The 26,351-nt window shown below is 37.1% G+C and overlaps 1 protein-coding gene across 2 annotated transcripts; it reads right to left on the reverse strand.

Moving 5' to 3' along the window:
• Positions 1-3,728: 3,728 nt before the first annotated feature.
• EIF4E (eukaryotic translation initiation factor 4E) lies at positions 3,729-24,471 on the reverse strand. Of its 2 annotated transcripts, none has more exons than XM_034440523.3 (7): positions 24,034-24,471; positions 19,805-19,920; positions 16,582-16,677; positions 12,776-12,839; positions 12,146-12,259; positions 7,148-7,287; positions 3,729-4,774 (listed from the first exon to the last, which is right to left on the reverse strand). In XM_034440523.3, exons 1-7 carry the CDS (start codon positions 24,049-24,051, stop codon positions 4,660-4,662), a joined length of 663 nt encoding a protein of 220 aa, XP_034296414.1. In that variant the 5' UTR covers positions 24,052-24,471; the 3' UTR covers positions 3,729-4,659. The 2 variants fall into 2 exon arrangements, with proteins under 2 accessions (XP_034296414.1, XP_034296413.1); XM_034440522.3 differs by lacking the exon at positions 24,034-24,471 and adding an exon at positions 22,282-23,574.
• Positions 24,472-26,351: the final 1,880 nt, after the last annotated feature.

Consider the following 26,351-nt stretch of genomic DNA (forward strand, 5'->3'; position numbering starts at 1 on the left):
TATCCATTATTCATTTGAATTTAAATTCTATCACATGGTGTGATTATTATGACAGCCAATATCACTTTAACCTTTAAGTACTGTAGCCATTTTTGGCAATAGACCAACACTATTTGTAAATATAAATACATGTATACTTTTAGAATGTACATCTAAATTAAATTTAGATGATATTCTTCACTGTCAGGACAAACTTGAGTGGAATTCTACTTGCTAAGCCAGAATTGGGGAAGACACAGCTCATAAATCATGCTGCTAACTTGAGACTCAAATGGTGACAAACCAGGATTTTTAAGACTGCACCTTGCATTGCAATTTTTTGCAGTACAATTTTTGAATGCTTTCACAGCAAAAAATAAAGATGAGAATGTGAGCAGGAAGATTTCGATAAGTAATTTAATTTAATTTAATTTGTTTAATTTACATGCCGCCTTTCTCCAAAGACTCAGGGCAGCTTACAATGCATTTAAAAAACCATTATAAAAACATTTAAAAATTAAAACATTAAAACCCATTCACACCATTCATGGCCGGATCTCGCCAGATCACAAGAGCGAGATCAACGGCCCCAGGCCTGCCGGAAAAGCCAGGTCTTCACTACTTTTCGGAAGGCCAATAGGATGGGGGTGGTCCGGACCTCAGGAGGTAACTGGTTCCAGAGAGCTGGGGCAGCCACAGAGAAGGCCCTCCCCATGGGCCCGCCAGCCGGCATTGTTTAGCTGATGGGACCTGGAGGAGACCAACTCTGTGGGATCTTACTGGTTGCTGGGAGCTATGTGGTAGAAGGCGGTCTTGAAGATAACCTGGCCCTGAGCCATGTAGGGCTTTAAAGGTAATAACCAACACCTTGAATTGTGCCCAGAGACCAATAGGGAGCCAGTGCAGCTCGTGGAGAATTGGTGTAATGTGGGTGTATCTAGGCGCACCCACGATACCTCGCGCAGCTGCATTCTGGACCAACTGTAGTCTCCAAACACTTTTCAAGGGTAGCCCCATGTAGAGCGCGTTGCAATAATCTAACCGTGAGGTGACAAGGGCATAAGTGACTGCGAGGAGAGCCTCCTGATCCAAATAGGGTTGCAATTGGTGCACCAGGCGAACCTGTGCAAAGGTCCCCCTAGCCACAGCTGTCAGATGTTGCTCTAATCTTAGCTGAGTCTAGGAGGACACCCAAATTGCGAGCCCGTTCTGAGGACAATTTCTCCCCCCGAGAACCAAGGATGGACAATCAACATGGTCTTTAGGAGGCAATACCCACAGCCACTCGGTCTTGTCTGGGTTAAGTCTGAGCTTGTTGACTCCCATCCAGGCCCTCACAGCCTCAAGGCACCGGCACATCACATCCACTGCATCACTGAATTGATGAGGGGTAGAGATATACAGCTATTAATAGTAACACACTATTTTCATTAAAAAAATTGCTTAGACCTCTCAAAGTCACCGCATCAAAGTATGAGCTTGTTGCTTGGAGAATTTTTAATTGTGAAAGTGGCATTTTCTCTTAGGGGAGTTAAGAAGTCAGGGTGAAAAATGTAGTTGTATCATTGGGACCCTCCAGCTGTTAAATGGAAAACTGCCCATCCCGAACATAGCAAAGGGTTAATTAGGATGTACATATAACACAGTATCCCTAATCACATCCATCCTGTGAATTAGAAGTATACTTGTATGTTTGCCAAACCTGGAAGAAAATGGAATTTGAAACCAAAGATTCTTGCAATAAAAACTGGGTCTATAATAACTTATTTTGAATCAGCCAATAAAATTCACAAAGCTCTGCATTTTTGAATGCCTCAAGTATAGCAACACAGTAAACAATTGAAGAAATAGGCTGCATTAATAGAAGCATACAATGTTAGAAACACCCTTATTCAAGCATATGTAGTATTTTATCCAACCATTAAGTTTAAAAAACGGTATAAGGCACGGATTTCTTTTTCTGTTCAATTTGGTCTGATTCCCAGTCTTTCATAAGTGTTTTGTCGCTGCCTTCTTCCTAGACCTAAGAGAAAGTGACTAGCCCAAGATCATCCAACAGGCTTTGAGACTAAGGTAGGAGTAGAACTTAAGTCTGTTTCTAGCCTGATGCCTTAACCACAACACCAAACTGGCTTTTATACCATACAACAAATATTTTAATGATGGAAAATACTAAAATATAGCATAACACTTCAGTAAAAAATATTAGACATAATTATTCAGAATATTTGGGTAAAAATAGGGATGAGGGAGCTAATGACTAGATATGATAATAAAATAGAAGACAAGTGAGGGCAGAAGACAAGAATCAAAAACCTTCAGCCACGTTGCAACTGATTCTATAAGTTTTCACTACCTGGAGATTTACTCAGTCACCTTTCATGGTACATTGCAATAAATAATGGGAAATCCAGAGGTCAGCTCCCAGCATCCCATCGTTATAGCCACCAAATACCAACTCAGCAAACTATGTTAGACAGAGCGTTAAAAGATGTTAAAAGGATCGCTTTTAACTTAGCCCACACTTTCTGACTCTTAAAACCCCTGCACTTGCTATTTTTATTGCTTAAGGCAAACATCCTCAAATGAGCAATTTAAATCAGTAAAGGATTGCTGAGGGATAAGAGATGAGGGGAGAATCCAGCCTTTTCCAGATTGCATTCATCACCCTCTATTTATCTAGTTAGGGTTTGTTTAATGCAAATATTTAAACAATTTCTTCCAAAACTCATCAGATTATATTTTCAAGAAGAGACTACAATATGCAGCCATGATTTCTCTATCGGGCAGTCAGAAAGTTTTATATGCAGTCCTCAAATTACCATGAACCAATGTTTCTCATACCATGGATACTGCCCTGATAGATGTAACTGGGTTCTCACTGGTCAATCATTTCCTTTTCTCAAATAGAATTAGACATTAGTACAGACCACATTTGCTTTAATACAAGAGCTGTTTTGTTTATTATAAGGGGAAGTATTAACTGCAAGAATACAGCATCAGTTTTTACACAAAATGCTATTTGGGTTAGTGCTAGATAAACTGCAAGAACCAAAAGGCAAAAATCAGGATAACTAGGCAAAATTTCTAAGACATTTATAGCAAAGGAGGCAAATATTCCAAGGTAATATAGCTAAAGTCAGGGAGACAGCAAAACTGCCTTGATGGGTAATATTCAGGCGAAAACATTTAGCTATAGGCCAGCTAAAAATCTTCGAGACTTCCTCATATCTCCTTCTCAGTATAGGAAATATGACATCATCCGACCATTACACTTTACACTGAAATTGACAATTTTGGAATATCTCCTTTAAATAAGTTTTAATCTGCCACTGTCTCAACAACTGCACTAAGTGCCAGAATAACATTTTGCTACATTTCTCAAAATAAATGTGTAATTGACTAATTTATATCCCCTCCCCCCAAATTTAGCAAGACCCAGAGGGTTTTGTTGCTGTTATTCATTTGCTGCTCCAGGCGCACTTTCAGATATCCATTTGGTTTCTAGAGATGCTAGCCTGGCAGCTAAACAATACATGGAACATATTAATACTAATTATAACCACAGCAAAGAATTGCATATGGATATAATACTATGTAATTCAAATCCAGGATTTGAATTCACTGTAGTTTAAGACTTATCCTTTTATAGAATATACACTACAACAGAGGCCACAACAGAGACTATCTTGTCAAAAGTAGTACAAAGCACTTCAGTATAATGAAATAAAAGGACAAATCTACTTGTCTAAAAGACAATTCACTGTACACATTTTATTTACAGTTTTGTACACTGTCTTAATATGAATGGGACTGCTTTTCTATTTGAGCCGTACTTAAACCAAAGCAAAATTTAACCTAAGGAATACAAAGTGTTAAAATACAGCATAAAATACAAAAAACAGGAATACTATTTCTAGTAAGGAATGTAATTCTGGTGTTAACATTTTTTAAAATCCACAATTATGTTCAGGAAATCACACAAACATATCACTGATTTGACTTGAAATGCATGAAATTTGTAGCAAAGCTTTGATATTACAAAATAATTACCATAGAATGCACAAAATTATGTTTATTAAACCTTTTGTCATATTCCCAGATCCTTCACCAATGTTACATGAGCAAGAACTGAAATCAGAATATCACTAATGTTATCAGAAAAGGGAAACAAATAAATTAAATCTAGCAGCCATCAGCATCAATTACAGCAATGATCATGCTGTATAAAGAAAGATTTGCTAGAAAAATGTATGCATCATACTTTTCTTTCAAACCAGCAAAACATGTTATTGCATACAGTGAAAAGATGAAAAAGTAGTAGTTTATTCCCCTGTAGAAATGGCACTGTTTTCAGGATATTTTTTAATATAATAGTTATTTTCTTAAGAAGCATCAGAGAATGGGTTAGGGAGACATATATGGATTTGAGGGACAAATGTTGCACTGAAATTCTTTGATTGGAAAAGGTTACCTTCAGCCAAAAAATGGGGTGGGGTGGGGGTGAGGAAGAAAACAGAAGTACAAGACAAAGCAAATGAGAGTTTCACAAATTTAGCAACATTTAGATGGAAATCAGATTTAAATGCAGTCCACTCTGCTTTTATAGAGGCTTTGGTTCAGCTCCCAAATCTCGATTGCTTGACGCAGTCTCCTATGAAATACTCTGAAGGTGTCTTCTTAAACAACAAACCTATTTTTAGTGGTGGAACCACTTTTAGTAGCTGTGTCAGCATGGGACTGATAACCAATCACTATCTTTTGAGGAAGTCCTAACCTTTCCTTGTATACTCTCCTGGGAAATTAAAAACACAAAATATAAATTTAAGTAGCATTGTTCGTAACAAAACATGGCATTAATGTTCATTGTTTAAACTCCAAATGCAACATACCAGATTTTTTAACATTTCTTTTAAACAAAAGTCATTCCACTATTCACCCAGTATTTGACCTTATCATTTATCACAATCAGATAACAGCCATATTAGCATATAATGAATTTTATGTGGTAAACATCCAGTACATATACAGGTGATCCTTTGCTAAACACCCCTTAAACCATGCTTCTTTGAAAGATGGCTTACATTTTCACATAAACAAGCATTAGCACTATTTGGTTTAGTCACTGTTTATTTGATTAGCAAACAAAAAACAGAAGCCTTTAATATTTACAAGAATGATCAAATGATGACATTTCCTGTTTTGGAAATTAATAAACCATATAGGAACCAGGAGGGGTTCCTACATCTAAAGATCACTGCCTTCCTAAGTTCCTGATTATACCACCACTTTCATTTTTAGGTCTGTCAGCTGAGCCTCCTCAGTAGAAAGCAACCCAGAGTTCAAACTCATGAGGGACTTTCACTTAAAGCCCAAGTGACTAAACTATCTTAACTTGTAGCTTAATGTTCATAAGAGTTTGTCAGCTCCCCATCAGAATGATAGCAAAACAGCTGATTCATGCCAATTGTCTCAAGTTTGAATTACTAAAACAGTTTACTAACCAAATTACCTTACAGCTCTTTCTGCTCCCTTGATTTGTATTCATAATTGCAGTATTCTGGACGTCTGAATTACTTCTACCTTTCTCTACTTTGGCTATTTGCAAAAATGTCAATAGAAGTTGCTGATATAATCTTACTGAATTATGTATAGGAGCATTTTGTTACTTGGAAAATCAGCTCAAAACATTTATTCCTGTGCTCAATTCAATTATTCAGCTGGCACCTCCTTACGATAAAATAGCCATGGCATGAGTGAAAGGTGTTTTTTTTTAAATGTTAGTCATCTGGAATCAACTCATTTTAAAAGGTGCTAAAATGTTTATTTTTAATGCATCTTTGTGAAACTAAACAATTTTAATGCAGAATTCTCTTTGATATGTGTTAAAAATTGATAAAGGCTATTCAGAACACTGAGGCTTGTTTATCTTAGCTGTGATCTTAGATTAGATTGAAGTGAATACATGCATTTATTTTTGATATTGCATTTAATTATTTTATACTGCACTTATACTAACACATGAAAGATAAAGCTACTATCATTGCAATGAAGTTTGTTCATTAGGGCTATGACTTAATTCTCTTATTTAGATGAACCTTATAGAATATCAATATGAAAAAAATATTTGGAAAAATTATTTTGCCATAAAATATAATACAGGTAATCCTCAACCTATAACCACAATTGAGCCCAAAGTTTCTGTTGCTAAGGAAGACAGCTAAGTGATTTTTGCCCCATTTTATGACTTTTCTTACCAGTTATTAAGTCACTGTAATTGTTAAGTAAGTATCACAGTGGTTAAGTGAATCTGGCTTCCCCTTTGATTTTGGTTGTCAGATCATCACAAAAGGTGATCACATGACCCCAAGACACCGCAACAAGTCATAAATATGAATCCGTCACTAAGTGTCTGAATTTTGATCATGTGACTCTGGAGATGCTGCAACAAGTTGTACGGAAGTGTGAAAAACAGTCATAAGTCACTTTTTTCAGTGATGCTATAACTTCGAATGGCCTCTAAATGAACTGTTTTAAGTTGAGGACTACCTGTATCATTATTTGATTTTTATGTTATCTTTTTTATCAATTCAAAACAGTGTATTTATTTAATGCCCCCACATCTTTTTCTCAAAAGTCTGTGAGGATGGTTGGGGTAAGAGTGTGAATAGTCCAAAGTCATCCAGCTGGCTTTCATGATCAAAAGATGACCAGAATTCATAGGTCTCCTGATTTTCTAGCACAGAATGTTAGCTGCTATCCAAACTGGCTTTATTTGCCATGTAACCTTATTAGGCACATTTGCTACTTCATGTATCACCTTGAGAGTCCTTAAAAAAAGTATGTACCATAGTCTGCTTCAAATTCTGAACTGGTTCAAATATAAACAGCCATAATTTTGACAGCAGCCCTCCCAAAATCAGTATTAATTCTTTTGCATGACAAGGACACTAGAAGTCTTTTTCACTAAACACAGATTAGGATTATACCCCAAATCTTGATGTACTGAAACAAATGAGCTTCCTAAATTATAAAGTTGATCTGTTTCCTTTCCTGAACACAATTTATATCTGAATTAAACCATAACTAACAAAAAATAAAAACAAAGCTTCTGAAACATCAGTATTTTCTAAAGCAGCAATTCAGAAATTTCACAACATCAACTTACCCTATATGTGTAACAGCATCTCTGTTTTCACATTCAGTAGTCCATATTGCTATTTTATCCCCCTTGGTTCTAACATTAACAACAGCTCCACATACATCATCACTGTAGTCATCAAAGGATTCTCCAATAAGGCACAGCAGCTACAAAATTGAAGATAATAACAAACTAAATAACAAAATACAACTGAATAGTTCCAAAAAAAATACACATTATAACAACATAAATTTCTACTGATTTTAATGTACCACCAAGTGAAATTACAATAAATTACTGAGAAAAAAACTGCTTGGTTAAAAACTGCTACACAAAAAATCCTATTATAGTAGAAGGCACTTTTAACTCCCCTGAGATTTGATTTAGAAGCCCATCTATACCCGAGAGCTTCTTTAATGGTTAACATGTATAATAAGATTGTTTCAAGAACAGTACAAGAGGCATAGCCATCAAAATCCCCTTTCTTCCACAAGAAAGGTAACTCTTTTGAAAAAAATAATTAAGTAAACTGGATTATTGATAAACATTAACATCCACGGTAGAGCAAAGAATAAGTCTAGATAGTCAAAGAACTAACCCCTGGATCTTAATCTAACACCAAGAGATTATTTATTTATTTATTTATTGGTTCAATTTATATGCCGCCCTTCTTCGGAGACTCAGGGCGGCTTACAATGTGTTAAGCAATAGCCTTCATACTTTTTGCATAAACCTGCTTAGTAGGGCTCCCCCCCCCCCAGTGGTGTTCTATTTTATACAAAGTCAGTTTATTGCCCCCACAATCCGGGTCCTCATTTTACCTACCTCGAAAGGATGGAAGGCTGAGTCAACCTTGAGCCTGGTGAGATTCAAACTTGCAGTAATTGCAGGCAGCTGGTGTTACTTAACAGTACTTTAATCTGCTGTGCCACCAAGGCTCTTTACCACCACTGATTACCACTATCACTGATTTAAAGGCTTGTGCCAGAGGGCCAGCACTATTAGTTTCTACTTTGAATTTCACCCACTTTTACCCACAACTTATGTCCACAATTGGGACCTGAACTTCCATTGCTAAGTAATGTGGTTTGTAAAAGAAACATTGTGAGTTTACTGTTTAGCAACAGCAGTTTCAATAGTCATAGTTGCAGTAGTTAGACCTCACACTTCTCCTATCCTGCCAAACTAAGCTTTGCTTCAATTCCACCCTCTTGCCTATCTCCCCTACTTTGCCCTTTTGGTGCCTATACTCTGCCACATATCCGTGCTGCCCTCCACTACTGCCCCCTTTCCTTCTCCTGCTGGTGCTCTGGGCTACAGGTGCTGGGTGAAGGTGCTGCCCTAGGACATGTGCATCCCTGGGCAGCCTCTCCCTTCTCATCTGCTTAAAGGGAGCTTGCTAGACCCATTCAGAGAGGAGGCAGCGGAGTGGCCAACTGCAGCACTCTCCATTGCCAGGCAAGGAAGGAGAGTTGGCAATGTTCTTCAGAGCAAGGTGCATGCTATGTGAGAGGTGCTGTTTGGGGTGGCAGTAGAACTGGAGGAAGGGGAGGAAAGTAGGCTTTCAGGAGGCACAGTGCACACTCTGCAGTTACAAGCACTCTTCAGTGAGGAGTGGAGGAAAGTCCAGCATTGACAGATTCTACCCACAGGCTCTGCTCACTCTTGACCCAGCTGTCCTCCTGCAAAGCTGACGAAATTCATGGGGTGGGGAGAAGTACCCTACCTTGGGATAGACACACAGAATACTCCAGTCAATCAGGAGAGTGTTATACAATGGCAGTTAATCAAATAGAAGTACACAAGAACTCTTCTCAACCCCACTGTTTGTTTATCCACTTCGGAGCAACTAGTGAATAAGTGTTGAGTTGGGCATTGCAGAAAACAAAACAGTTTATTCACCAAATACAAAATCTCTGCACCAGTCGTATTTTGTGTCTTTTCTTGTTTTCTCTAATAAAAGCTCAGTCTTGTCTCCAAAAATAGTGACTAGGGAAAGCACATGAGGGTTGAGCAGTGAAATCTTGGAAAGGGTGAGGCACATGATGGAGGGGAGGGCCCAGTCAATTAGAAAAAAAACCCTTTAAGACACTTAAAGTATTGAAGATATTAAAAATGTAACAGTTAAGTTCTCCCCTCCATCGTGCAGCTCATTTCCCCATTGGCAAGAATGGTCAAGGAGTAGGTAGACTTGTAAAAACAAAGGAACAAAGTAGCCTTCAATCATAAGCATGAATGGGACAGAATTTTGATATATAACTGCAGGGACACTGCAACAGCCATAACTTTGAGGACCAGTCATTTCTTTAGCACAGTTGTAACTTCAAATGGTTGCTGAATGAATAGTCATAAATTGAGGAATTATCTGAAATTTACTTACTCCATCACAGTTTCTAGATACCAATTTGGAAAACAGACAGCTTTGGAATGTCAGTTACTGACACAGAAAGCTGCATAATGTAAGTACGCTAATGACACCCTATGTCATAATTTCAAATGTGCACGCCTGGTATATGTAAAGCATTATATCAGCTTCATTAAAGAACACCCTCAGCAAAAAATGAATCACTAAGAAGTGTACTACTTGAAGCATTAAAGGTAACCAATCAAAATGGTGCAATCCTATTTCATATCTAAAAAGGTTAAGAACTAAATAAAATCTGGTTTATTTTCAGTCATCAAAGCTATAAAGCCAACTCAATTTCAAAGGAAAATGGGAAGTAAAGCTCAAGTGCATTAAAAATTGTAATCCAGAAACATTTATACCAACAGTATTTATTTTGGGGGGATATACACAGCCTGCTTGCTATGCCAGACCATGCTATAAAAAACTATTCATAGGTGACCTAACATTGACTGATTCATCTGATTTGAAGACAATTTTACTCCAAGTGAATGAATGAATGAATGAACCAAAAGAGAAACATTTCCTTTAAAAAATAATGCATTTATTTTCCAAGTTCTATTCACTTGCCAGAACTTCCTTGAAGGCAATGGCCTTCACAAATCTAAGCATGGTGTCAACAGATTCAAGAAAAACTATATTAAAATAATTTGACCAATTGCAAGAAAAGGTGATTGATATCTATGGTCCAAAACATAACAAACAAGTCAGACTAATTTGAATGATTCAATGAGTTACACATTATCCAGAGAATTTATCTCAGATATGACACTCCAATGCCAACCAGACAAAGCTGTCATCAATTTGATATAACAAATAATATTTTCCAAAATAAATCTATCTGTAAAAAGAAATAGAGATAGAGAGGAGTTGGGACTCTGCCTAGATAATGGTAGAATATCTCCCCAAAAACTGAACCAAATGGGACCAAATTTGTTGGAGAAAGACAGAAAGAGTGAGGTTAGAAAATGGGCTGGATCTGGGTGGGGCAACAGAAGAAGCATTTCCCTCCTCCCTAAACACCCAATGTTTTCTTAAGGAAGAGATAATTAGGCAATAATTCAGAAATAGTGGTCTTGCGTTTCTTAGCACACACATGCAATTAAAAAAACAGAATGCCTAGTTCACTAATACTGAATAAAATACAAAAACTGCCAATGGTTGCTATTGATAAAACAAATAGAAATAACTGTAAATGTCCTGCTCACTTCAGGATGACTCTCTGAAAACATATTAGAACAGGTCTAAATTTGGCAATTGGAGTAGGGTGGGAAAGAAGCCAGCAAAACAAAGATCAAATTCAAAAATTGAAGATCAGACTGAGAGTTGTGGAGGAAAAAAATGAATCAAGAAAAATGTATCCTATGGCAGGGGTCCCTGAGCCGCGGCCCACACTACTAGGCTGTGGCTCATTCGGAACTGGGCTGTGCAAGTAACAAGTATGCACGTGTGCAGCTCCATTTGTGTGACCTGTAGGTGCTTGAACTTGCAGCTCCATTTGCATGAGTGGTGTGTCTGCCCGTCACTTGTACAAATGGGAGTTATGTGTGTTCACACCGGTGCCTGCCACTAACACAGAACCATCTCCTCCTCTGCCTGTTCGCCAAGCCAGAAAATTTGGGGAGCACTGTCCTATGGGACTGTTAGAATGTTTCTTGATGATTCATACTCAAGTTTCCACCTTCCTCGTCATATGACTCAGAGCAGAGTTACTTTGTGTTTCCCAAAACACACAGAGTAGAAACAGACTATATTAGTATATATAAAGCAGGCACCTGCTATGGCTATGATGAGTGAAGATATTGAAAAGAATTTCAACACTATGCTCTGCATACTTGATACGAAAGAAAAGCAAACACAAGAAATATGAGTTTAAAAGAATCAATAAATCAAAGCATTGGGAAAAGTTTCTCCAATGCATTCCTACAAGAGAGAAGTAGATGGGTCAGTGACTCAGGATGTTGCCAATTCCTCGACTCTAAATTTCATTTCTTGAGAAGTGATCCAAGCAGCACTAATATTAAGCAATGACAAAGGATTCAAGAACTCATGCTCTCCACACTTTCCCTAGTGGTCACTGACAACTGACAGGTCTGTAATATATTTTATAGGCTTCCAAATACATTTTATAGGCTTCCAAATACATTGCATACCAGAGATATGAAATTTTCAGCTACCAAGTCTCTAAAATTGACTCTAGCATTCTCCTTAGAATCAATATAACTGCAATGCCATTAGTTTTGTGATTGCCAGCGTTGCTATAAATTTAGGATGACAATGATGTGTTAATCCAAGACAACATGAAAAAAGTTTTGTAATACATCTCCTGAATCAAATTCCAGAATTTAGAAGGATTCACAAAGCTCCAGACCAATGGTTTTCATAGGCCTCCACCCAAGAAGAAAATGTAATGCCAAGAAGAAATGGTATAAGGTTTCCTGCCTGAGCTGGGGATTGGACTAGAAGACCTCCAAGGTCCCTTCCAACTCTGTTATTCTGTATTCTCTCTGATGTAGCAATGGTCTAACCATGGTCAATTAATTATCTGAATAGATTTGGTACACCCTGACTTTCCATTTAGAATGTGGCCAAAATGAGCAAACAATATAAAAATCACTTACTGTCTCTAGCCAGAAGCGATCAAGATCACTTCGTCTCTGCTGCTTGTTTAGTGTAATTAGCCATCTCCCTCCCCGTTTATTCTTCTCATCTTCCCACATGGGTTCAATACCATCCTAAAAAGTGTAGTTTAATATAAAACACAATATCCACATGTGTAATTCACACAATTCATTTTTAAATATTTGAAATTTATTTATCTTTATATTACTAAGATTTTAAGTCATGCATGAAAAAATATCAGTTTAAAAAAAATTAATGTTACTCTTCTGACAGAGAAATGGAAATCAAATACTAACTACATTAAATATTTTAATTTGCAACACTATGAAAATAGAGACAGTGACTGGTAAAATAGGAAAGACAAGATCAGCAACATTTAAACAAATTTTGGTTATGTATTTTACCCTCAGCTTTTGAAAATATCAAAATAATATTAAGATATACCCTAACACAGAAATCCCACATTATAAACATACAAACTAGTCAATAAGTTACGCTGTAGTAAGTTTTATTAATACACTTTTACAATATTTTATTAAATTATATATCCTTTAAAGTCTTTTACTTAGCAGATTATACCCAAAATAACCTAACAAGATGAAATAGACTCAAAGGTTTATTCCACGTACCTTAAAAAGTGAGTAATCACAACCAGGCATTAAATTACTAGAGAGCTGAATATGGTTATATAACCTATTTTGGGAAAAAACATAAGTACAATCAATGAAATGAACTACCACAAATATTAAAGATTATAGATGTGCAAATGTCAAAAAACACATATATTATCTTAAATTTTGAGGTTAAATTTGAATAATTCTTAATAGCAAATGTTATTAAAAGAAAAACAGTAATTAAAGTCATATAATCATTACTTTAAAAACTAATTCATACTGTCATCATCACAATACTTGAGAATGCGAATTCGACCGGAAGCGTCGCGGCGAGACAGTCGGGGAATTTGCGGGCTCCAATGAGCTCCGCAAAAACCCGGTCTGATGAACCATCGCCAAGGGGTCTTCGGACTAGAACCGTCCTGTAGGGACAGGGATGAAGGAGAGGCACCTCGGAAGATGAAGAGGAACAGGCAAGTTCCTCGAAGGTCAGAGGTAGCTCTCTACAACTTGGCGGCGGGGGGCGGCAGCTGTCACGAAGCTAGGGCAACCGGACTAAGCATTGAGCAGGAGCGGTGAATCGAACTGAGTTTTTGAAGCCAGGTGAGTGTCAACCAACTCACAATAAGGAAAAAAAAAATTTTAAACCTGAAGACCCCTAGCGAAAAAACGGCAACTAATAAGCATGGGGGAAAGAAAAGAGGATATTGAAGCGTATCTTTAAAGAGACAAAAACCCGAACAGAAAATTGATCTTTGAACAAAACGACCTAGAAAATAATTTGGAAAATTTTAAAAATGAAAGAAATTACCCCAAGATTGATTAAAAGATTAGAAAGAAAGAAATAGATCCTTTTTCTCTCCTCTTTCTTGTGAACTTTAAAAAAAAAAACAAAAGAGAATGGATAATAAGCCCTGTAATAGAAGTGCTGTATGAACAAAAGGAAAAAGGAAAAAAGAAACGAAAAAGAGCTGTTTAAATCTAGACTGGGCTATAAAACTGATTTGGTATTTTTAAAGCTAAAAAGAAAAAGAGAAACTGGTTAAGATTGTTAATATATATTGAAACAAATGGATACTTGTTAGATAACTGGAAATTGTGGATTGCAGAGAGACACCTTCAGGAGCACAGATAACAGCCGTGAGAACTTTTGGGGAGGATTCTTTTGTTTGCAAGCGGCTTGACTTTGCGGGGGGGGGGGGAGGAATACTATTGAACTTTTAAAATTGGAACAATACTAACTCAAAAAGAATAAATGGCACAGGAAAATAGAGAAATGATTAAAGCGATGTCATGGAAAATGGAAGAGAAATAACTACACCGATCCACGGGGAATTAAAATCTGAGGACATAAAAAACGAGATAGAGCATACGCAAGCTGACAACGAAACAGACGGAAAAGCAAGACACAGAGGCTGAAAATAAAGAAGATAAAGAATATATGATTAAATATGAAAATGTATTTGAATATGAGGATAGTAATAATAAAAAAGAGGTTTTTAGAGATTACATTGGGATTAACAATGAAAGAAATAGGGAGGATAGAAAGAGACAAATATGGAAAGAAGAGTGGAACAGAAAGGATATAAAGAACTTAAATGATTACACTGGGATTTATAGTGAAAGGATAAAAAAGAGAAAGAGGGTGGAAAACAACAGGAAATATAGGGCAGAAGAGAAGAATCCAGAACTTTGATATACAGAATGACAATATTGGGCTAAACAGCGGGCTAAACAGTGGGAAAATAAAAAAAAGAGAAAAGAGAGAGGGAATAATGGGAAATATAGGGCAAAACAGGAGAGATCAGGATTTTAAAGTACAGGAAAGAAGGGGAAAGAAAAAGGTAAAAATAAAAATGAAAAGGGAGAAAAGGAGAAAGAAATGAAAGAGGAATTTGAGGTATATAGAACTGAAATATGAATTGTAGTAAGAAATAATGGTAAATCATATGATGGTGAAAATGAATTGAACAATAATTGGAATATTATCATTTGTATTTTTGAAATCTAGATAATGAGGTTTTTTCTTCTTCTTTACTTTTTTAGAAATATGAATAAGTTTAAATTGTAATAATTGAAATACTTTTAATGGTTTATAGTGGTGTGTATAGAAATGATTAAATGAGGACTTGAAACAATACATAGGGGAAGCAATATGGGTAGAGGATAACAGTGAGAATATTTTTAAATTTAATTAAGGAAATTGTAATAGATGAAATATTTTAAATTGTATATCGTGTAAAAGTAGAAATGATTAAGATGTGGTTCGGAGCAACATAGGGGGAAAATTATTTGATATATGAAAATGGAACTAATTGGAATAGCCACGTTCATATTCTTTTTTCTTTTTTTTCTTCTTGTTTGAATATACAAATGGAAAAGATATTTACATAAGTAATTGATTATATTAAAATGTTGGACTGTATCAATTAAGAAAATATAAGATAAAACAAATGAGTTCACTATTCCTATAAGAATTGAACAATTGTAACATCACAAAATTAATTATTATGATGGTGGATATAAAAACAGATGACAATGAGAAGGGGTTTAATATAGAATAGAAGGGAAAATTGGAATTTGGTTAAAATTAGAGATGAAAATGAAGGGCAATATTGGTAAAAAATAGACAAAAATAAATACTATTTATTTATTTATTTATTGGTTCGATTTATATGCCGCCCTTCTCCGGAGACTCAGGGCGGCTTACAATGCGTTAAGCAATAGCCTTCATACTTTTGTAGATACCTGCTTAGTAGAGCTTTTGGCCCTCCCTAAGCGGTGTTCTTTTTTATTCAAAGTCAGCTTATTGCCCCCACAATCCGGGTCCTCATTTTACCTACCTCGGAAGGATGGAAGGCTGAGTCAACCTTGAGCCTGGTGAGATTTGAACTCGCAGTAATTGCAGGCAGCTTGCAGCTAAGTGCTACTTTAACAGCACTTTAGTCCGCTGCGCCACCAAGGCTCCTTTTACTATGGCAAAAAGGAGGTATAGAAATTGTAATTTTAGTTGTAAGGATCAAAAACTGTTTAAATTTGTTAACCGGCCAAATACTCTGTTCAGCAAAAATACACTGTATGTTTTTGTGTGTGTATGTGTAAAAAATAAAGAAAAACTCTTCACAATACTTGAGAATGCAGTTCACAGGATTTCCAATACTTCACAGAGCCAATAGCTTGCAGTTTCGTAGGTGCCCTCTTTTTATAATTGTAGCAGGTAACAATATTTAATAATGCGTTCAACTTTCCCAAACTTAAGTCTAAATTAGATAACCCATGATCCACTGGGTCATCATTTTAAAAACATTTCCTTACCTAAACAGAGAAACAGATGATTGGGCAAAAAAGCAGTGGGAGAAGAAATAACTTCTGACTTTTTGCCAGCATGACCAGGGAGGGCTGACTGCCCTCTGGAAGCCAATGGTGGGATCAATCTAGCCAGCCTTTGGAAGGTTAGGGCTGGACCAGTTTACTGCGCCCCTGGGCAGTGGCCCAGAAGCATTGAAGAAACACAAATTTGCCAATTTCAATCCCACGGGAGTCATGTGTCCCAGATTTTTGAAGCATTCTGTAAATTAGCCCATTTGATATTTTGGTTCAAAAATTGTTGCTCTATAATGCACTGTTTCACCCAATTAAAAGTTACAGAGCAAGTTTTAATTGTACATTGGTGTTCTTTACAAATTCACTTCACTTTTGTCTTTGAATATTCCCTCTCGTTCAACTTATTCCCCTATATTTTCTCATATATAATTCTCAATAACAAACAGATGAGATGAAAAGATACTCAAGTTTCAAGTCTGATTTATAATTTTACTTACGCCCAAAAATCTTCAACAGTATCAAACTTTGAGATCAGACGAAGATTTGCTTGCCAAGTTTTACTTTTGTCATTTTTAAAGAACCAGAGTGCCCACCTGAAAAAAAAAATAACTTTATATTGGCATACAATTATTTTAAAAGGTAGAGATTGAAATCATAGTATACAAGGAAATTTGGGAAGGAAAATACAAAACAAGAATACACAAAAAAATATACAGATTTAATGTTCATTTCCATTATTTTATTAAACAATGAACACCTAAGCATACAAGGGAGATTCTAAGTGTGAACAGTACTATAGAATAAATCTGAAGTCATACCTATGTTTATATAATGACTATAGTGACTACCCTCCTTTTCCAAATTTCCATTTTCTGGAAACAGATCATAAAGGAATCAGTTTGAACTATATAATTGGAAATAACTTTAAATAACGTATAAGCCTGTGGTGGCACTTAGAGCTGACAAGTGAATCAATTAATTTCTGATTCAGAAATTAGAATTCCTTATACCAACTCCCAACTCCCCTGCTAAAAGAAAAATATAGCATTCAATTGTTCTGAGGAAGAATCAGATTACATGTCATACCCATTGTACCACCCTAAAGTCTGATAATCATAAAACTGATTGTTGTCAAGTTTCTACTAATAGGTATGACTTGCAGAAGGTGGTTGATACTCTCATTATTGTTTCAGGCTTGGAAGGATTTGTATTTTAAATTTTGTAGCCATGTTTCATTGGCCTATTCAAAAATTTAAAAATCATGATTTTGCAACTTATTCTATCAACTAGCATCTATCACCAATAGATCTAACTATAGTAACCATGAATATATTCAGCAAAAAGAAAGAGTAAATGGCAAAAACAAGCTATAATACAGAATTGGACAATTAACAGGTAAAATGCTACTTTTTTATATAATCCCTTTAAAAATGCAATAATAGCCTACTGGAAAATAATTCTATTTTGCAAAGGATTAATACAAACCTTAAACAAAGCTAACATTCAAAAACACTCATTTTGAGGTAATTCAAAAGAATGCATTTGAGGTAATTCAAATTTTAAGTTAAGAGCTTGCCATTTTCCTTAAACAAACTACTATACAACTGACTCTGTCAAGAATATTGACAATTTGTAAATTCATATATTGCTGACTGCCAATCTAATATATGTTTGAGAAATAACAGCCAATGGGAAGGATTATTGCTTTCATTTCCTAATTTTGACCATCTCAGAAACATTTATGTAGTAGCTAATATTGAGAACAAACTTCAATTCTAGCTATTGATCTACTCAGGCTTTAAAGCATTTTCTTGCACAAAATACTGGAAACCTAGTGAAAAACAGTAACTAAAAATGACAATTCACAAATATGAATGTATCATAATCTATCAACAAAATGTGAAAATAAAATGGGAATTATAAACATATATGCTATGCATAATATCTAAGGTACAGTGCTGCAATTACATATAGATTGAAGACATTTGTTTCTGAAAAGGTTTCCCTGAACAGGTCACTTTGAATTTCATGTATTCTTGAAAATGTGTCTTTCTGACAAGAAAGTAATTTCAATTTCAAAGAAAAAAATATGCGGACAAAAGCAATATATTCTAGAGATGAAGTGTTTTGTTTCGCATATCCTACACTATTGTCTCTTAAATCAGCGGCCGCCAACCTTTTGCGCACCAGGGACCGGTACCGCAGAAAGAGGTTTTTCCATGGACTGTAGGGGGCTTGGTTTCGATGCTGCCTGCATCCTGCAGATGGGGCTTTGCTTGTTTGTGCAGCCTGGTGCCGGTCCACAGACTGGAGGTTGAAAATCCCTGTCTTAAATTACTAGTGGCATGGGTTGAACATGCCTGATTACATTGAATCAGATGAAATATTCCTTCCCATTTGAAAAAGTGAAAGTGTATCTTTATAGATATATTTCGTATAGACATTATATCTGTAAATGCTACTGAAGTTGTCATGCAGAAGTCATAAATCGAATAAATAAATGCAGTATATAAAGCAAGTAATACACAGAGACACAAAATTCTTATTTTTAGAAATTGGTTTTCAAATTAGAACACTTCAGGTTGAAGGATGTCATACAATTTTGGAAGGATTACTGTTGACAAATCATTCTAGTTGGAAACTGAAAAAGAAATCCTCCTAAGAATTAAAAGCTATCATACATAATTTCATATGCACATTTAATTAGTAGTAGTGTTTATTGTAGTCATGGTTTATAAGATTTTTAAGATTATTTCCTTGAATCGCCTTTGTAGTTTTATATCACTTGATGCTATATATCATTTCTGAAATTCTGAATTTATTTAGTGCCTTGCATAGTAGCTCAAGATTGTCTTTACATTTTTAAACAGACCAAAAACAGGAGGTAGACATATTAACCAAATCAGGCATGTGCATCTTTTTTTCATAACAAGAGCTGTTTTAAGGCCTTGAGTTATATGTGGAAAGTTGTGCTCCAAAAACTGAACAGAGAAAGGAAAAACAAAAATGTGTCTTAATTTTTATTAAAATTAGATAAAATCAATTATTTCCCAGAGCTTAGCAGTTTTGCATCAACTGAAATTTTTTTGGAAGAATTCTGAGACTAGCAGGCTCTATTCTGTCAATTAAAACCTAAAAGTACTGACCCAGTCATAACCCACATTCTACCTTTATTAAGATGACCAAGGAAAGTTGGGGCAAAGATTTTAATTGCATTCAAAAGTAATATTTTGGGAAGAAACTGAAATTCTTTTAAGATTCTGAATAGGGAAAGTATGTCAAATACTATTTATAGTCCAAAGTACAATTTGGCTCAAACTACTGTAGATAGGACAATTAGCTGACTTTTAAACCAAGAACTTATTTACCTGTCAACACTGTGCTTCAAATTGTTACTGTATGTTATACAAATCATAATATGAAACATAAGGTAAGTTAGTATGTTATACTTTCCAGTTTAAAATTGCAACGCAGACAGTGATTTGGAACCTTGTTATGTAGTGTTTTTCATCTGAAATTTCTTGAAACATAAAGAGAACATACAACATTTCAGAGGTTTTCATAAAGGATCTGTAATTTAACATAAAAGTGTTCCCCAACTTTTCAAAAGGAAGATACTTGTGGATATGTATTCTTCATTTTAAAAAATGTATTCCAAAATATCTAATTAATTCTGTTTTAGAACATGCTATTACAAAATTTAAAGGAAACATGCCCCACCTGTTTTGTAATGGATGCTTAACGTATGTTTCAGGACTCACAATCTCCTGACTTGCTGGCGTCTCAGTTTTCTCAGTTTTCTCTTCTTCTGAAGTCTGAGGGTTAGAAATGGTTTCCTAGACAAACAAAATAAACAATTAACTTGCTTCTTTATAAAGAATAATATATTATGCATAAAAGTTTATTTAAAAGATAACTACCATGTTCAAATGTTCTGCCATTAACATTTACAAATCTTTTTAGTATGGATATGTATATATTTTCCAAATATAGGCATTCTAGAACAATTAGAATGAATGTAAAGTTCACCAGTCACCTTAGTCAACTGCAACTGAAACAGTAAGATGGAATCTATTTCTCCACGGAGGATTATATTATCAAATGTGTGCAAAAATATCAAACTTTTACTTTTCTTAATGCAGTAATTCTCATAGCACATACTATTAAGTGATTCAATACCATAGGCCCCATACATACTCCAAATGTATAATTTAGGTAAAATAGAGCAGACAATGGTACCAATCAACATGTTTTGAATTATTGTTAACTTTACTACATTGTAAACAGCTACGTTTTCATAGGGATTTCTTGCCCTTTCTCTATATTTCATTAAGGTCTGAAATATTAAAACATATGATAGAATTTAAGGTACGCACAAATCACTGTCAATTGTAATACTGTAATATATTTGATTAGGAATCACATACAAATGTTATTTATTGCAAAATTCTTTTATGGACACCCAATGTATAAAAAATACTGTAATAGGACAGTTGCTGATAAAACTAGTTACATTAAGGTCTCAAAAATTAGTGTGAAACATTTGTTATAACTAACTTAGAAAGTATTGATTTCAGTGGGGTTAGATATATAGTATTTTTTCTGGATGCTTAACTGGGTAATTGGGATGTTATTTCCTAATTCCAGCCCATCATTTACTGACAATGTTCCATCATTTAATGACATAATTACATTTTAGGATTAGGGTTTATGGTTAAACACTTAGTGACATAGCAATCCCAGCAGTCCCCATTAAATCAGATTTGTGGTTGATAAGTGAGGATCTTCTCACAACTTCCTGCTGGCTTCCAACAACCAAAGACAGTGGGAAAGTAGCAGGAAGTTGAAAGTCCCAGTAGGCTGTAAATGAATGCTGTAGGGGAGGGGTAAACGCATAATGTGAGTGTGGTGCAAGCACAGCAAAGCTTGGGTGCCTGCTGCCAAGTGGGAGAGAGATGGCGCACAAGATTTGGCTGCAGTTGCTGGGCACAGGAGACTTACCTGAGTGACTTGCAACCTTTTCTGCCAGCTCCCCCATTAACTTTGCTTGAAGAAAGCTAGCAGAAATGGTTGCAAATGGCAATCACATCACCATGGCACACTGCAACTGTTGTTTGAGCTGGTTGCCAAGCATCCAGATTGCAATGATAGGGTGATGCAGTGGCCAGAACTTTTGAGGACTGATCTTAGTGCCACTCGCTCACATTGTAACTTGCTGAACAAGTGGTCATTAACCATGGACTACCTGTAAAGAAGACACCTTACTGTCATGTAAATGATATACTCCTGCCACTTTTTAGATTTACATCTATAAAATCTGAGGAGGAATTTTTCTGCCCCTTAACAAAGGCTAAAAATAATAATCCAGCTACAAAAGCATTATTTCTAAATGAAAACTACTATGACAAATGAAGATAACTATGAGGATTTATTTTGTACATTCTATATGCTATAATAGGAGTGTCAAACTCGTGGCCCACGAGCCGGATATGTCACATGCTGGCTCCGCCCCCGCCCAGTTTAGCGAAGGGGGAAAAAGTCCCAATACATCAGGTGACGACGCTGTGATGAAGCAAGTTTGATACTGTATTAGAGTATCTGGAGATATAGTGATATTACCATCTAACAGATGGTACACAAAAACTATAATAGCTAAAACTAACATATAAAAAGAACCATTTGATATTAGCAGTCTACAGACTGATTAAATATGTAACTTTCAATTTTATTACCTGTTCTCTTAGCTGCAGTTATAAGATATATTATACCTTAGGTGAAGAAAATCTTTCAATAACCAACAACACAGACTTGTCGTCCCTTTAACTTCCAATCTAAACAGGAATGAAATTAATCCTTATGCATACTTGTGGATCATCTGAAAACTGAACCCATCATTTTATACTTAATCGTGTTAAATTGTAAATTAGCTTGTGAAAACTACTTTTTTAATAAACACTTTTCTTAAAAAAGAAGCATCATGTAAAATTTCTGCACACAAAAAAACTCCTGAACTAAATATATCTGCTTTGGCTTATTGATTTTGCTGGTAGTTGAATGTTTTTGAAGTTTATTCCCATCATATAACAAAACTATATGAATGTTCACTGTCTTTCCTTCATGTTATAGATTTAATAAGCTTGTCTTTCAAGTAAGTAAAATTAAAGTAACAGACATGCACATTCAAAATTTCAGCTTACCTTTACTGAACTACATAACCCAGAATGGCTTTCAATCATGACGATTCAAAAACTTTTAACTGTCATTCATATAACTCTTCTGTATACATGCACTTTTTTCTCTACTTGCTTTGGAAACTGATAACGCTTATAAACGTTTAAAAATTAGGAATGTGCGAAGTCTATCAGAAAAGGAGTTTCCAAAAAGGCAAACGCTCTTGAAGCTGTAATTTAGTAGTAATTATGGATCATTCCATAGTTTTTTTCTTCTGAGTTTAAAAACCTTGTATTATCCTGGCAACATTTATGGAGTAGAAAAATAATACACTTGTAAATTATGCCTACTCTGGAACATGATGGATGACATTTTTTATAACTAGATACAGAGGCACATAGTACATGCATGCTGTGCCCTGGCAAATCTCATTCCTTTTGTATGTAGTGAAATACTACTTGTGTTTAATTTGCCACTACCTACAGTGTCATTGCCAACTGCAGTTCTCTTGGTTCAATGCTAGTATTTCCTCCTGCTCAGTATTACTACTGTCATCTTCCATTGCATGTCAACCCTACTTTTGTGGTTCAGCACTCAACTTATAATACAGTAGGTTGCAACGGAGGGGGAACACACCTATGATGGGCAACTTTTCCTTCAACAAATTAGTATTTGAAAATGTTTGGCCTTAAAAATTCTGCACAGCTAGGGGAGAAAGAGGAGCAAACGTCTATTTAAGTATAGGAGAAGTGTACGAAGGAGGCCTAAATCAGAGACAACCTTCTTTATGGAAAAGTTGAAAACTGAAGTACAGCGAAATGATGAGGCCTGTACGGATCCGCCCCAAATTTTGCTCCTGTGAAAGAATGTTTTTAGTTTTTTTCCCCCCTAGCCGGTTCTATGGGGTTCAATTATAACTATAGTTTTCTTGGGAAATGCCGAGGAGCAGAAAAAGGAAACAAGTTAAGCCAAGGATAAAAAAAAAAAAAAAGCAATTTTTGTCGCCTGGTTCGGAGACCGCAGGACGGTACGGTTCGAGTGGAAACAAGCGGGCGTTGTGACAGCATTGGGAGCAGCCCCGAAGATCAGGGATGGGAGCTGTGGAGGAAGGTATTCTCCGTCGGTGGTTTGGGCACTTTTGAGTCTGGCAGGCGTGGGGAGACAAGGAGACACAGGCCGGAATAAGCGGCCGGTCTCCGCTAGCTGGCACGGCGAATTACAGAGAAGTTATGTCCAGGATGGGGGCCCAGAGTCCGACCGAGCTCCGCCCTCCTCTCTCGTGGTGAATTCTCCTCGCCCTGCACCCGCCGGCCGTCTTCGGCCTTCCTCTTTCCACCTCACCCGTCACACGACCCCTCCTCCCCGTCGCCCCCTCAACGCCCCCGCCCAAACTGTGACGGCACAATCCTGGCCGCTCGCCTCACACGCTCGGAGTCGTCTTCCCATCCTCCTCCCGCCAAAGGCGCTCCATCGCACACGCCGGCGCCTTTCGCTCGCCGTACGCACGCGCGCGCCACACACCACTTCCCAGGCCGCTGTCTGCCGCCCTCCCTCTTCTCCAACCATCTCTACCCCCCCCCACCCCCCCCCACACCCTTTCGGCTTTCTAGCTGAGATTTTTGTGTCCCCCCCCCCTCCTTTCAGGGCCGAGCGGTCTTTTCACAATCTTCACGGAAGCCTACGTGACAGAGCGAGGGCGGAGAAAAAAGAGGAAGGCGGAGGGGGGAGAAGGGGGGGGGTGTAAACCAAAGGGAGGAAACGGGAATAAGGACACTCACCGGTTCCACCGTCGCCATCTTAGATCGCTCTGATCGCACAAGCGCTGAGGGGAGGAGAGAGGTAAAAGGGGAAGGCGGATAACAAATCAGGTTCGAAAACGATTGGTCGGCGGAGAGTCACGTGGAGGCGGCGGCCGTTTTGGCGGCTCGGCGCGTGCGCAAGCCCGGTGCGGGGAGGGGTTGGTGCCCGCTGCCAGAGGGAGCAGCAGCAGCAGCGTCTTCTGGGAATTGTAGTCTCGGTTTATTTTTTTTTCTCCCCTCTCCCCCACCTTCCCTTTCCAGGAGAGAAATCACGTGGGAAAGGCAGACAGGGGCATGTCAGGCTGAGGCGAGGTTCCTCAGAGTGGGGAAAAGTGACTCCTCGAGTCCGAAATTGGCAATTGCAGGAGCAGCCTGCGGGTGTGACCTCCGCATCCCCCCGCCGATGCCCGGCCTGACGGCGCAGCTGGTCCTTTTCTGTCACAGGGTGTCAGCATGTGTGATGCAAGCCGCCCCTCGTCTCTCTGGTCGCCACCATTCAGCTCCCTATCCAAAATCTGAAAGCGAGCCGGGAAGGCGAGGGAGCGATCACAGTTGCTTTTTCGTTCACTTGCGGGTTTTAATCGTACCCGAAGCAGAGGATATATCCTGAAATCCTAGAGATAATTTGACGAGGAGGGACATACATTAGCCCGCCAGTCTATCCATGGTGTTTTTCTTGAAATTCCCACTTTCGGTATAGGAACACAGATTCCAGTGCAGCTGCCCAATTTTTGGCTTACTCTGTATTTTCATTAACAGTGCTGTCTTTGTGATCTTGAGATGTGATGGATCTCCATCCCTCTGAAAGCCTGTGGTGAGCAACTGTCACATTGTAGGAGGGCAGCCCTATTAGTCTTTGGGAGGGGGCACAAAATCTGGAGGAGAGCAGCCCCTTTTCCAACTACGTTGTTAATGAAAAAAGTGGTAGCAAACTCCTGATTTTTTTACCATGCTGGTTAGGGGATGATGGAAGCTGAAACAATACATCCAGAAAACAGAAGCTCAAAGGAAGACTTCTATAATAAACATTTTGAAGAAAAGAGTATATCATTCAGACAAGGCATTCTGTACACAACTGAAGACAGGATCCAATCTGGGTTGGTCACCGGTACCAGAGGTTTTGTCTTCCAAACTTTTGGACTTTTGGACTGTAGCCAGGCTGGCTAGAGAGAAGTTCGCTGAAGATGGACTCCAGCAGAAGTCCGAAAGCTCAGTAGACAAAACGTCTGGTCCCGGTGACCAACCCAGATTGGATCCTCCCAACATTATCCTGGGACAGGTATATTTGCTTTCATTCACAACTGAAGACAATTTGTTGCAAAATTTAGTTATTCTTGTCAAAAAGGAAAAACAATCTGAATGCGTCTAAACACTTGTACAATAAACAAAGTCACAGCTTCAAAAATATCAGCAACGTATCTTCATCCCACTTGGCATCTTTCATTTTTTGTTGTAGTGTAATTTCTTTGTTTTAAGGTTGTGAGGTGCTCAGAATCATTGAGAGTTGAGTGGCATAAAGTTTAATAAAGTATCTATCCAGGAAACAAGTATTATGAAAAGGAAGTCTATATAGAAAAGGAAGAATGTATATTCTGTAATGTTATCTTATAGTACTTAAATGGTCCAAAGACCTGTCCCAACTTTGATTCTGTGTGTACTATAATAGAGTTTATTCAGTCCCATATAGTGTGTTACACACTGAGATTATATCAGCTATATTCCTATTTCAAGGAATTCCATTGCAAAATCTGGTGTTAATTTCTGCAGCAAATTATACCATTTCCCCACAGATTACATAATGACTGCATTCTAGTTCAATGTTTTTGAGTAATAAGCATTTTTGTTTACTGCCTTGAATTTCTTTAAATTTCATTTTGACTGATAAATTTTAACACTGTAAAAAGAGAGCCAGTTTAGTATAATGAAGCATGTCGCATTAGAAACCAAAACCAACATAACTCTTCATCCATTTAACCCCACTACGTAGGTATCTAGTCACTAAATACTGTAAAGGAAAGGCAGATGGCAAAGATGTGTCTCAGTAGGTAGCACCAAGAAATATCCAATTAGGAATGCAAAATAATACTGAGATAGGCGAACTGAAATTCCCTAAGGTATTAAATTTAGTTGAAAGCATATCCACAAGCAGAAAGTAGTCAGTGAGAGATGGCCAGATCCCTGTGCCTGATATTATTAACAGTCAATGAGGTATCGTAGACTATTCCTGTAGTAAGACTTGTGTCAGACAAATATAACTTTAAAACAGAAACAGCTGAAGATTATGTAAATTCCTGCTA

This window comes from Pantherophis guttatus, chromosome 8 (genome assembly GCF_059756535.1).
Source record: "Pantherophis guttatus breed Tessera chromosome 8, ASM5975653v1, whole genome shotgun sequence".
Taxonomy (NCBI): Eukaryota; Metazoa; Chordata; class Lepidosauria; order Squamata; family Colubridae; genus Pantherophis; species Pantherophis guttatus.

What these genes read in the sequence shown, in the direction of transcription:
- EIF4E (XM_034440522.3), bottom strand. Translation starts at nt 22,320, where the DNA reads ATGATTGAAAGCCATTCTGGGTTATGTAGTTCAGTAAAG. An exon ending in GGTTATGTAGTTCAGTAAAG is followed by an intron (nt 19,921 to 22,281) that starts GTAAGCTGAAAT and finishes TTGTTTGTCTAG; the next exon opens with GAAACCATTTCTAACCCTCA. An exon ending in GTGATTACTCACTTTTTAAG is followed by an intron (nt 12,260 to 12,775) that starts GTACGTGGAATA and finishes TACACTTTTTAG; the next exon opens with GATGGTATTGAACCCATGTG.